This window comes from Aspergillus homomorphus (genome assembly GCF_003184865.1).
Source record: "Aspergillus homomorphus CBS 101889 unplaced genomic scaffold BO97scaffold_1, whole genome shotgun sequence".
Classification (NCBI taxonomy): Eukaryota; Fungi; Ascomycota; class Eurotiomycetes; order Eurotiales; family Aspergillaceae; genus Aspergillus; species Aspergillus homomorphus.
The window spans coordinates 1414629-1427617 of record NW_020291887.1 but is presented as its reverse complement, the minus strand read 5'-3'; the positions used below and the strand labels follow the sequence as shown (position 1 = coordinate 1427617).

Here is a 12989-nt window from a genome sequence, read left to right as displayed (position 1 = left end):
CGCTAAAAACACCTCCGTTTGCCCTCCTCGTCAGAAGGAGACTCAATCACACTTTACGCCCCCATTGCAGGGTGTTATTTAAGCGGCCCAAATCCCACACATTCTCACATCTCGCTGCGTCAACCTACCTTGCCAACATAGTCATCACCACCACCATTATGACTCAAACCAGTGCTGACTACATCATCATCGGCGGCGGCACAGCCGGCCTGGTGGTGGCCCACCGACTGTCCGAAGACCCTAACATCGAAGTGCTTGTGCTGGAGGCGGGGCCAGACCTAAGCTCGGAGGAGCGTATCCAGGACCCGAATATATGGCCCAGCCTGCCTGGCTCCGATGTGGACTGGCAATTCAAGACCGTGCCGCAGGTGGGATTGAACCACCGCGAGCAAGAGCAGGCTGCCGGGCGGCTGCTGGGCGGCACCTCCTCTATCAATGGGCTGGCGTTTGTGCCGCCGTCCCCAGCGGGCATCGATGCCTGGGAGGCGCTGGGCAACACTGGCTGGTCATGGAAGAAGCTGGCCCCGTACTTGTACCGGAGCTTCCACGTCTCGAACCCAGCGGAAGAAGGGCGAGAGGCTCCTCCTACGGGACAGCTTTCTTCTGGCCCGGGACCCATCGAAGTCACATATCCCGCGCTGGCCGAACCGGCGAACCACTCCCTCATTGAGGCCTGGAACCAGACTTTTGCAAACCAGGGCTACGAGCTCAGTGACAGTCTGATCCCCACCCCAACCATAGGGGTCCGTCCCTACGCCGCTACTATCACTGCCAACGGCGTCCGCAGCGCCAGCACGCAGTACACCACCGCGGCCGCCTCGCGCCCTAACCTGCGCATCCTCACCAATACCACTGTGGCGCGCATTCTCTTCGAAAACAGGACGACCTCTTCCTCCGCCTCCCTCACCGCCACTGGGGTTCTTATTCACGACAATCCTACCCCAATCACCGCCACCAAAGAAGTCATCCTCGCCGCGGGCGCCTTCCAGACCCCTAAGCTCTTGGAGCTGTCCGGGATCGGCGCCGCCCCGTTGCTCGCGATGCACGGCATCCCCTGCCGCGTCGACAACCCAGCCGTGGGCGCCAACCTGCAGAACCACATGATGGCCCTCCTCCCCGTCCCAATCCAGCGGGAAACCGTCACCCCGACCCCAGGCGTCCAAGCCCTCGCCTTCGTCCGCTCCGGCACCGAAGCCGACCTCCTCGCCCGCCACCCTCCTCCCCCGTCGCCATCACTCGCGACTCTCCTCACCAACCCCGCCGAACCCACTGCCTGCCTCTTCCTCAGCACACTCCCGGACTCAGTAGCTCTGCTCGGGCTGATTCCCTCCTACCCGCTCTCCCGCGGCTCCGTCCACCTCGCCTCCGCCAACCCGAAAGACAAACCCATCGTTGACCCCGACTTTTTCTCCCATCCGCTCGACCTCCCGCTCATGGCCGCCCACTTCCAGACCCTCCACGCCCTCCCCACCCGCACCCCGCTAAGCAGCTTCCTCGGGGAGTCACCCAGCCTCGGCGACAGCCTCATAGAAGACGTGCTGCGGGCGTCCGCCGTGGCCACGCACCACTCATGCGGGACGGCCGCCATGGCGCCCCGCGCCCAGGGCGGCGTCGTGGACCCGGAGCTGCGGGTGTATGGGACCGCGAACCTGCGCGTCGTCGACGCGAGTGTGTTTCCGGTGCTGTCGATGGCGAACCCCATGGCGACGGTATATGCGGTGGCGGAGCGAGCGGCGGATTTGATTCGGGGAGGGGGACAGAAAGCATAGAACGAAGGGGCGGATCACCATTTTGGGGGGTTGAGAAAGATGTAGGGTTTTCTCTTGACTTGCAGGGCGAATAGTTAGACCGAATCAAATGACCTTTAAGTGTAGATGAAATGACTGGGCTGGATGTTTCTGGAGGGCTTGTTTCAATTTGCAGTGGCTGTTTTTGTTCTCGGTGTAAAGGGTATATAGATTCCTACGAGTTAGGTTCTTCTGACGTATAGGATAGAAGTTCAGGTAGGGGCTAGGTTTCATAAATTGTTCTTTCCTTCTTACTAACTGGTTCTCCGGCTCACAGAGTGATAAATCCACTCAGGTCATATTGATCTTTTTGAAGTCCCGAGTCATGTCGCATCTATCTGAGCAAACTGCAAATCAAAGACTGTGGAACTCGCCTTATCCACCACGTGACGGGACGAGTATACGCTGCACATAGAATACTCCCTAGCTCTTTAGGTTCTTAGTATGAATCAAAGGCATTCACGTGGAGTTTATCTAGGGTAGTATAAAAAAAGTCGTTGAAATGGATTAGATAAGCAGAAGCTGGAGTATCTCGACTTTTTGAAGCCATTCGGATAAGGGTTAGTTAGTATATGCATGTCTGAGAAAGCATCAAGCTTTGTCGTAACCCATAAACTAAGATATTGCTAGGACATGAAGGGTGGCCTCGAGATTGGGAAAGCCTCATGAATGCATGTGAAGTTCATGGTCCACAGATACTCCTCAAGAGTCATCAGCCGCATCATGTAACAATTGCTTCCAATCTTCCAAGGTCTTTCCCGTGTCGTCGAGACAGTCGTCGCTAGGGCGTGCAAATGGCAGCAGCATCTTCACTGTGGAGGCGTGGCCATTATCTCTCGCGCACCGCAGGGCGGTTCTGCCCCTTATATCGATAATAGAAGTATCTGTAACCTCCAACAGGCAAGCAGCGGTGTCTTCATATCCTTGCTCCGCAGCATAATGCAATGCTGTTTGGCCAAAGTAATCGAGGATATTCGGGTCACTGGCATGTTCAATCAGTAAATGGACAATATTCGTTTGGTTGCATTTACTCGCCCAATGAAGGGCTCCTTTATAGAAAAATCGTCCTTGAGCATTGCCATCAACCCCATCCTTGATCAAGACTTTGACAAGGAGCCAGTCGATTGCTACCTGAGCAAGGTGGGCATCATTATCTGTTGGCACAAACTTTCTTGCGTGCATGATGGATGCAATCAGTAAAGGCTCTCTTTCCCAATTGCTGATATTCCTCCAATAGGCGTCGGCTTTGGAATCATCCAGGATATCGTTAGCGGCTCTAGAGTATGGGTAGAATGCTTTGTCGAGCGACAAAAGAAGATTTAGTACTTCCATGACAAAAAGCGCCCTTCGCAAAGACATTCCAAGAGCGAATCGTGCTTCAGACGCATCGACTTGGTCCATTCTGCGGAGCACTGCAAGACAAACCTGCAGCTTCTCCGTCTCAGGAAGTCCCTCATCCAAGGCCACATGGAACAAAGCCACACCCCAGGCTCTTTTGAAAGCGGGAACATCAATGAGGATTTCAACCCATCGACTACTGGTTCCGTCATTGAATGCTGGGAGCGTATGGACTTCCTTTGGGAATGTCGTGCGGTTTCCCACCCTCGTCAAGTAGAGGAATAAGGCATAATGCTTGTGTTTCAGCGACCACGCCAGCTCCTGTTCACCACGTCCAAGGCAGACAGAGAGCTCCTCGACAAATTCCTCAGCTTTTGGATGTCCACCGTCACCACTTAGGCTAATTTGGTCTACCAGGTCCCAAGGCCGGCTAAAAGGTAGGGACCTATCTTCAATGCACTTGCAAAAGAGCGCCCACATCCTCTGATCATCTGTCCCTAAGTCATTCAAATGAAGCAACCAATGATCCTTGACATAAGCGAGAAATGCGCCAATCTGCATCGCATCTGTTGAGCGGGACCCATGGTGCTTAGGGCCTTCAAGTGACTCTAGAGCAGTCCTCCTAATCTCGCAGACTTTGATGTGTGATGAAATTCAAAGAAACGACGACACGATTCCGGAGGACTTCGCAACATCGCAACAACGCAACAGCCGCAGCGCACGGCCTTTCCGGGACGACTGGAGCTCCCAGAACAATTTTTTCACATAGGAACTGTCAGGATGAATCGAAGACGTGCCCAGCAAGAGAGGGTCAACGAGTTCTTTCTCGACCTTCACTAATTGGCGACTGAAGTTGGCGAAATTCAGATATATCATGCACAGAAAGCCAAAGTGCTCAGTGATGCTTTTGGCATTGAACCTTGCCGGTTCCTTGTCCTTCCTTTGGAAAAGATATTCCTTCACGCTATGATGAATATAATGAATGGTATATTCTTCGTCATCAACAAATGTCAAACCAAAGCATCCGCGGACAATTCGATTCATGTTATTGGGTAATCGTTTTGTGTTAAGCGACTTATCGCCGACGGAGACGCTGAAAGCTTCTCGGTACTCTTCAAGGGTCAATGGCCGCTTCACGATGCCGCAGTATTGAAGCAAGTCCATTGCTTGGTGAGAGTCGTTCCCCTGCTGAACTTGACGAATTTTGGAATCAAAAAGCTCGGCCAAACCACGTGGAAGATGATTCAAGGCGTCGAGTATGTCTTCATCGCAGTTCTTTTCGCACAGATCTCTAATACAGAGACCGGCCCAGAGAAACCTAAGGGAGATCCAGTCAGACCTTTCTTTTGTCTTCATCACAGTGAATTTTGTCGGCCCAGAGCCTTGGTATCTGATTCTTCTGAAACTTACATTCCTTTGGAGCCGTCCCGTAGAACATCCGCTATCGTTGTGATGATTTTTTGATCTCGAAAAACCAATAGCTCCTCATCCATGCAGTCACGCAGGGTCGCAACGATGAATCGATCCAGATCGAGGGTGAGCTTCTCTTGGTCAACCACAATGCGATACTGTGGTCTGACCCACTTGAACAATTCCCCTTCCAGGTCCGGCCGACCAGCACAAATGATCTTCATTGTCCCAACCTTGCCCTGGAATATCATTTCCAAAGCGCGAGCCATTTGACGAATTTGAACCGTCTCACAATCGTCTAGGCCATCGACGATGATATAGTACGTCCGTCCCATGATCAATCTAGAGAGGAGGAATTCAACGATTTCATTGGAGTCCAGACGCTCACTCTCGTTCTCTATGGAAAGCAGATCTTCGTGACTGCTTCTCTCAATCAACGAATCGAGGAGCTGGCGACAAATGCTGCCGAGGATATTCCTCGCCGAGAGAGATGGCTCATTATCCGCTTGGCAGAAGAAATGCGCAACAGAGTCATTCGCACGTCGTGATGAATGTAGAAAGGAGACCACATTAGACATCAAAACAGTCTTTCCGGTACCCATCGTTCCAGAGCACCAAGGGATTGATGTGTCAGGACTAGAATTCCATTCAAGGAATGCGTCTTCGCGTACCAACCACTCGGCCGTCGACTGGACTCGCTGCTTTAGGATCCGTTTCCAAGGTGGGATGTGGTCAATGGGGGACAGGTTTTGTCGAATCTTGATTTTCATGGACGCCTTTTCTCGCTTTGTCTTGTTAATTTGCCATTGCCTCGCCTCTTCTTGTCGATGGACTGATATCTTGAAAAAGTTCAAGGCCGATGATCTGTACGAGGAGTTTTCCTTGCTCTCATATTCCAACAACAGCTTGGCCTCCTGGGCAGCCTGTTGTGAGGCAAGAGAGACCTGCGACATTACCTGCTCCCTGGACAAAGCCAGACGCTGCGAGTATGGGCCGAATTCGGATTCGAAGGGACTCAAGATTGAGGAGAAGACTTGATTGTGCCATGTTCGGCGAGACACCTTAATAACTTTGCTGCATAGCTCTACGATAACGGCATAATATTCGCACAACGAACGTTGAAGACCGACATGTCCATGGTAGAGTTGGCCAAACTCTTCAATAGTCGGGCATTTGAGACCGATTTCCTTGATCATGTCGGTGACCTTGTCGAAGTAAGAGGCGACGTTGCTGGCGACGGTTATGGCGGTTTTGATTCCCCCCCAGATGAGAGCCGCCGTCTCCGGGTGAGAGCTGACGAATGTTTCAACAGCGCCCGCAAATTGCTGGGTTGCAGTCAGGAAAGTACATAGTCGTGGGGCGATGCTTCGCCTTGTCTTGCTCGCGTTCTCAGCATCGAGCTGCGCGACGAAGAACAATACACTCCCCGCATCGGGGACTGTCGTGCTGTCTTCGAACTGCTTTCTCTGCTCCGCCGTCAGAGCTTCCTTGAAACTGGCCAAGGCCTTCGTTAGGGACTCCGTGGGGTCCTCGGTTCCTTGGCGTTGGTTTCCTGTCCGCGAGAGTTGGAGAGCCATGCGGATGACCAGGGGCAAACAATGGCTAAGAAAACTTGGCAACTTCGGCACAGCGATTTCCGATGGGGGATTTTGGCTGGTAGCTACTCCTCGTACAACATTATCAACTGAGCGAGCACTTGTGGGTAAAGGCGACGAGAAGTTCGAAGGCATCGACGTCGGCAAATCTCACCACGTCGCGCGAGGGGGGCGGTGCGTTTCTAGTGCCTCTTACCGGCTCTTCATTGGATGAACTCCTGATGCAGCTCATGCACACATGAAACTAAACAATGGGAAACCTAAGGCCGTCACAGACTGCCGTAATATACCGATCGTGGGGTTCTGTCACATTGCCCTGGGGTCAGGCCACGGAATCGTCGATGTACAGTACATAGCCAACACAACTCTTTGAATCTCATATCTTGTTCGATGGTCCGTCATATGACACTGCCCAATTTTATGTGGGTTTGGCTCGCATGTGAAGTAAGGCCGAACTGTTCATGCCATGAGACTTAGGTGACAATCGGGCAACTGGCGTGCATACAACGACAGATCTAACTGCGAGGGTATAGAACAACCAAACAAGAGACTCTGTCAACCACTAAGACTGGGTTGATTGAGGGATGCTACATCCAAAAGGGAAAGGATTGCCCTTGGTTCATGATGGTACATGTGTAGTTACCAGACAGTATGAATCTCACGTCAGATTCCCCTCACTATGTCTAGTCTGGTTTTGTGTCTGAGTTCCTTGGGCTTTTTTCTAGCGGACATTTATCCCCTCTTCCTCTCCACTCTGTTCGGGACATGGCTCGCAATTATACTAGTTCTTGAATCTTTAAAACCTTCATGAGTCATGAAACCTCGAAAGAAGGTAGATTATGATGCCTAGGCCGTGGGTTGGGTGTGTGCTTTGACCTCCGGAGCCAATGCATCCCGGACATTGTTCCTAACGATGACAATAACTACATCCTGGGCCGGACGGGTCTGCACAACTTGGTGATCAGTTGTACTATATCTTATGGAATTCACGGAGCTTCTCACACTGCAACCAATATGATCCGCATTTTCCGGAATATTCGCTCGGTTACATCAAGGTGCACAAGGCAGGTATCTCTCTCCAGTTCAGTCTTCATAGTCATATATCTATAGATTACAGAGAATTACGATCCCAGAATTTGATTCGGCCACGCCATCCACTCTTCCCAGTCCGGTCCCAAATATCCCGTAACCTCTTGAATAACAAACGCCCCCGAATCCCCAAAAAGCCAGCAATCCTTACACTGATGCAACATGCACGCATAATGTGCAAGGATGACCAGAGCCTCCGGCCGTCTCTGCTCGATCAGCTCCCCGAACTCTGTCTTGAGTAAGATCGGCCACGTCGTCACAGCATTGATCCCGACATGCGACCCCTTTCGGCCGTCTATCACATTTAGGCATGACTGCAGCGACTCAATCGCCTGCCTGTAGATCTCTGTGAGTTCGGTACCGAGCTTGGCGCGGTCGACCAGGTTAAGCAGGGACTGGCTTCCGGGCCCGAGCCGACCGTCGAATTTGTATAGGTCCGTGCCCATGCTGAAGGATGGCGCGAGAGGCGTGTCCTTGATCATGTGCCAGGACTCGTGGACTATGGTGCGGACGCCATAGTAAAGGCGGAAGAAGTGGACGAAGCGGTCGAGGAAGTGAGCAAAGTCACCTTCACGGTAGATGAGCGTGTCACAGAGGGTGTGTATGCCCAAGCTGACGGCAAAGACAAAGAGAGGGACACAGGTTTCTTGTGCCACCTGAGGAGAGGATTCTTTGAAGATAGATAATGCCTGGGTTTGCAGTTGGGCTGCGTGGTAGCGGTAGTATTCCCGTCGCTTCGGCCGTGTTGTACTCAAGTGCAGTGCACTGAATGCGAGCAACTCGTTCACAAGATATGGTGTTGTAATCAGGTAGTCTACCTCATCCGCTAGCCAGGCTATAGACCTATTTGGGTCCAAAGTGGTGCGTATTTGCGTGTACAAGTTATGGAACAGTTCGATATGGAGCATGTTGACGGGCTGATAATTTGCAGGGCTCTCCAGCGGGATACCACCGGGGATACCACCGGGGATACCACCGGGGATACCACCGGGAACAGGAGTGGTCGGCGCTGGATGAGCTCTAGCTACCGGTAAGGGTGACCGGCGGGTGGCACTCAGCAAGCGACTCCCGTAATCGCATACCAGCCCAGCGGTAGTGCAATTCGAGCAAGTGGGCTGCCTCTCATCGCACTGGGGAAGGGATCAATCACCTGAAGGGGACAATTGGAGCCTGCAGTGGGCCGAGGTGCATACCTTGACATGGCGTCGCTTACACTCAAGACACCCGTTTCGAGATTTCTTATGGGCTCTTCGTGCCATCTCGAGTATATGTCTTGCTGGCAGTCTACGTGGAGACAGACAGGTAGATTGGAGATTAAGCAATCAACCATTTGTCTTTAACAGTTCAACAGTTCAAAAGTGTTCCGCATGTAAAAATAGGTAGGTAAGCAGGCTGACCTGTTTCGATTATGATGGCGATGGGGCGCAGGGTCCAAGACATTGGAATTGTTGGCAGGCCAATGAGAGCGAGGAAACTCCGCGTATGCACGGGCCACCCGTTCTATCATTGCCTCTTGCGGAAGACCCGTCATCATCATCTATAACGTCTACAGAAGCTGGAGGGGCTGAACTGGACTATATAGAAGAAACAAATTCTCACTCTGCAATGTATGCCAACTTCTGGGCTTTTCAGCAAAGGCCATCCGCACCACCGCCGCCATGGCGAAACTCGAACCCGTCAGTGGCTACTACTACCTCTGGGAATATGTCCCTTCCATGGCCGCCTCGATTATTTTCCTCACTCTCTTCTTCGCCCCAACACTCTTCCATGTCTGGATGGCCTGGAAAACGCACGCGCTGTTCTGCATCCCCTTTATCATTGGTGGTGTCTGTACGTCTTTCCATGGCCCGTTTCTGCCCCTCTCTTGACTGACCATATATCTAACTCGCGCAGTTGAAGTAATCGGCTATGCCTTCCGCGCCGCCTGCACCAACGCAACCGCCAACCTCATCCTTTACATCCTCCAAAGCGTCTTTATCCTCCTCGGCCCCGTGCTCCTTGCCGCAAGCGTATACATGGTCCTCGCGCGCCTGATTCGCAGTGTGGGCGCTGAAAAGTACTCCTTAGTCCGCATCACCTGGCTAACGAAGACTTTCGTCACTGGTGACATTGTCTCGTTTCTGGTCCAGGGCCAAGGCTCGGGGTTAATGGCTACGGACGGATTGGAGAATATAGCGAAGGGGATCGTGATCTGCGGACTAGTGATCCAGATCTTCGTGTTCGGGTTTTTCATCGTCACTTGCATGGTTTTCGAGAAGAGGATGAAGCGCGCGCCGACGAGTGAAGTGCCGTACACTCATCACCTGTATCCGCTGTACGCGGTCAGCTGGCTGATAATGGTCCGCTCGATCTTCCGGGTCCTTGAGTATGCGATGGGCCAGAAGGGGTACCTTTTGGTGAACGAATGGCCGCTTTTCGTGTTTGATGCCGTGCCGATGGTGAGCGTCATGGTTATCTGGGGTTATTGGCATCCCGGCTCGATACAGCAGGAGTCTGTCGGCGCGCAGGGTTTTCGTCTGGGAAGTTGTCAGAATAAGGATGATTGAACGATAGACTGCTCCGTTTGTTGGCGTTTGGGAAACAGTATTCGAGTTTCTATCTCTTCCTATATATTTAAATTCTTTGTTCCCTTTTCCTTCTGTCCTTCATTTCTTTGAGCAGCAGATCTTACCCTCGAAGAAAGCATCAGAGATCGTCAACCCACAAGCCGCGGGCTATATTCATAGACTCTCTTATCATTCTCGCAGACTTTACGTCTGGACTGACCCAGTCCCCTCCATTACCATGATCTATTCCATCTGGCTGTTCTTTCCACCTCTTACTCAGTTCACGTGCTTTCCGTTCACTATCTACTTCCTCGCTCTTTCCTTTAGAGGTAAAAAACGTTCACTCTGCTCCTTCCCGGAAACTCAGATAAGACTCACTATAAAGATTGTAGTGAGAGTTCCCAAAATCCACTGTGAGGCAAACATCATCTCTGAATCTGTCTCCCTCCAGCACCACACGAACATCACCAAACTGGCATCTAATGCTCTCGCTTCATTCCTCACCGCCGCCGCTACCCCCCCCCCACCCAGGCGCAGCCATCTCCGCCACGGTCGGGGCGCTCGGCTGCTCGCCCCCTCCGCCAAGATTGGGGCCTCTGTCCTTGCCTGTGTTGTTGGGTTTCGGGCCTGGCTCATTGTGACCACCGTTCTGTGGTTCCGCCACTAGTGAGTATATCGAGATAAGGGTGAAGCGAAGATGACAGGATGGTAATTTGAAACTGATGTATGTGAAATCGGAAGCCGGCCACCAACCTTCTTTGTGAGGCCATACACGCCCACCAGCGGGGCAGATGCATGGCTGGCCCGGCAAGGGCTCGGACCCCAAAAGTCTTCCCAAGGTGAGTCTTTCTACTTTAACGAGTAAGGCAATATTGAGGCGAAAATGATTCTGATATGAGAGTTTTGTTAGCCGTCGCCCTCGTCGCCCCCGATACCGGGCTGGATGGTTGGCGCGGGATGATGAGTAGGCGGGAGCTGGAGGCGCGCGAGATGGCGTTTATGCAGGCGTATCTGGTCAAGATGAATCTTGGACAGAGCCAGGCGGAGCAGACGCTGCTGAGGAAGGAGAGGCGCGGTTGGATGGGGAGGCTGATGGGTGGTGGTAGGGATTAGGGCTGTTGATTCTCTTTGTCTGGGTGTCTATGCTGTAGCTCTGCTGCTCTTGTTATCGTATTACTCCTTCAGGGATTTGTTCGGATAAGTCTTGGGTTAGATGCGTGGACTTGATTAAAACCTCCTCAGCGGTATACAGCTATCGAAGGCTACGTGGGCAATTCTCCCACAAGGGCCGCAGAACGTATTCACAGACCGACTTCCTGAACATAGGATCAACCCATTTCAGAGCTGCTGATGTTGTAGCAAATGTGCATTCGACGCACCGGGTCACCAACTCCAGGAAGAACGGGAGCATAATATCATCGCTCGAGTCAAGCCATACCTTGGCTATCTCGTAACGAGCCCCATAGGTGTTATCCATCTTCCGACCTATCTCCAAGGCATATTGCTCCAAGCTTTTGACGTGCCAGATCTCAAGCAGGATTATTCCCAGTTCCAGCATCGAGGCTTTTGCGGTACATGGAGATGTGATAAGCCCCTGATCGGGGAATGTGCTCACAATAAATGGTTGAGCAAGGTGGAAGAACATCGATGAGTCGGACACGAACCGTATTGAGGAGCTAGTCAGCGGGGCCTGTAACCACGGGGTCGAGTGGAGTTGCAGGATCGAGGAGGTTATGTTGAATGCAAGGGCCATTTTCTCGTATACCTCTAGCTTGGACACCGCTGAGCCTTGTTTCTGCATCAGGGAAAATACCTCCTTCAGGGTGATGGTGCCGTTGAATGCCTCGTCGTTGGCTTTTCTGTCTGATAAGTCTGGTCCGAATGGGGGGTTCAAGTAGCTGAATTTGCCACTCCGCGACAAGTAGAGCTGAACAGACATCCCATTTTCGTGGGCTCGCTGAACAAACTGGCATAGATCTTCGATTGGTTATTGTGGACGCGTTGGGATCATTTGCTTTCAAGTGAGGGATATCAACTCGGACCAGCTTTTGGTTCGAGATAAGGCTGGTCTCTCCTTTCAAACTCCATTCAATACAAGGGACTTTGCACTCACCTTTCGTTAAAAGTATCTAATTCATCCTCCAAGACTTCTATTTCTCGTTTCTCTGGCGAAGTCAAGGGATGCGCGTCCTGCGGAGCGGACAAAATGACATAGTGAACCTGATGGGTGGCTTCTTAGGCTTCTTTGTGTCCATTGCTGAAGATCTTGTTTGCAAAAAGAGCCTTGCCTCGTGGTCGGAATGGCAACCAGACAGAGAACCACAAGATATAGGAGTACAGAGCCTGGGCATAGCTTTGGACTGTACTGAGAGCTGTTGTGAACCTGGTGACAGTTTTGGACATGGCTTTGCTGGTGATTTGTTGCCTTTTGGCACTAACGTCTCTCAGCCGGCTTAGCGATCTCGTAGACTCTTCCAGACTGCGAATTTGCTGCTTCAGCTCTTCAATTCGGACGCCGAACTTCAGTCTCTTGGTAGACTCGAATTTACCATTTTTCCTTGGTTGGTCTTGGATGAGCTTGGAGAGGGTCCCTTGGCTCCACTTCAAAAAGAAGGTCAACTTGTGCATACGTAGGACTAGTTGGAGGTCGAGGTACCTGGGAGGAGGAGATCAGACCGCTAGTGTTGGCCACGATGTCCCCGAGAATGGCCTCACATCTAGTGATAGCATTGATGTAGAGGGTCGCACCCTCCCCTAGGTATTCCTGAAGCGCTTCCGCTATTTCGGGATTGTCGAACCTGCTCAGCCCGCTATCATTGATCATGGCCATGATTTGTTTCACCTCCAGATTAGTCTTCTTCAGCGCCAAGCAGATGTCCGTTTGGAAGAAGAATCTTTGCTCCTTCAAGGATTCAATTAACTGATCTAACAGAATGTCCTTATTTCTGATCGAGCGAAAACTCTGCTTGGTGACCTTGTAGTAATCCAAAGCGGAGATTACGAGTGGGATAGCACCCAGCACGACCCCAACGACCTCGACGCCTGACATGACGATTGAAAAACTTGGGATAACAACATATAAAGATGAGAGTGAAAGTGAACCGGGAGAGTATCAGTCAGTCAGACAGCTCTTGTCGTTGAACTGGTGAAAGCGGGGGAGTGCATGCATGCATGCATGCCTGCCGACAGGAGCTTAGCTTAATCTAAGGTGTAATCAGGCAGCC

General features: G+C 51.9%; 5 protein-coding genes across 5 annotated transcripts; 2 read left to right on the top strand and 3 right to left on the bottom strand.

Moving 5' to 3' along the window:
• Positions 1-25: 25 nt before the first annotated feature.
• On the top strand, positions 26-2212 carry BO97DRAFT_402165 (GMC family oxidoreductase). Its single transcript, XM_025694430.1, has one exon. It carries the CDS (start codon positions 159-161, stop codon positions 1767-1769), a length of 1611 nt encoding a protein of 536 aa, XP_025556767.1. The 5' UTR covers positions 26-158; the 3' UTR covers positions 1770-2212.
• A 1442-nt stretch (positions 2213-3654) lies between these two features.
• Positions 3655-6361, bottom strand: BO97DRAFT_10837 (uncharacterized protein). The gene is made up of 3 exons (XM_025689889.1): positions 6327-6361; positions 4536-6195; positions 3655-4443 (listed from the first exon to the last, which is right to left on the bottom strand). Exons 2-3 carry the CDS (start codon positions 6110-6112, stop codon positions 3780-3782), a joined length of 2241 nt encoding a protein of 746 aa, XP_025556766.1. The 5' UTR covers positions 6113-6195; positions 6327-6361; the 3' UTR covers positions 3655-3779.
• An 890-nt stretch (positions 6362-7251) lies between these two features.
• Positions 7252-8127, bottom strand: BO97DRAFT_334064 (uncharacterized protein; the record flags this gene model as incomplete). Its single annotated transcript, XM_025691384.1, has 1 exon — positions 7252-8127. One exon carries the CDS (start codon positions 8125-8127, stop codon positions 7252-7254), a length of 876 nt encoding a protein of 291 aa, XP_025556765.1.
• Positions 8128-8877: 750 nt separating this feature from the next.
• Positions 8878-9984, top strand: BO97DRAFT_430583 (RTA1 domain-containing protein; the record flags this gene model as incomplete). Its single annotated transcript, XM_025697448.1, has 3 exons — positions 8878-9049; positions 9113-9714; positions 9967-9984. The coding sequence occupies 3 exons, from the start codon at positions 8878-8880 to the stop codon at positions 9982-9984; spliced, it is 792 nt and encodes a 263-aa protein (XP_025556764.1).
• A 1033-nt stretch (positions 9985-11017) lies between these two features.
• Positions 11018-12814, bottom strand: BO97DRAFT_430582 (uncharacterized protein; the record flags this gene model as incomplete). Its single annotated transcript, XM_025697447.1, has 4 exons — positions 11018-11742; positions 11969-12048; positions 12104-12366; positions 12422-12814. 4 exons carry the CDS (start codon positions 12812-12814, stop codon positions 11018-11020), a joined length of 1461 nt encoding a protein of 486 aa, XP_025556763.1.
• Positions 12815-12989: the final 175 nt, after the last annotated feature.

Bases quoted from the DNA above. Each gene is read 5' to 3' on its own strand.
- BO97DRAFT_10837 (XM_025689889.1), bottom strand. From the start codon at position 6,112: ATGGCTCTCCAACTCTCGCGGACAGGAAACCAACGCCAAGGAACCGAG. The intron at 4,444-4,535 runs GTAAGTTTCAGA...GATCTCCCTTAG, and splicing joins CGGGACGGCTCCAAAGGAAT to GTTTCTCTGGGCCGGTCTCT.
- BO97DRAFT_402165 (XM_025694430.1), top strand. From the start codon at position 159: ATGACTCAAACCAGTGCTGACTACATCATCATCGGCGGCGGCACAGCC.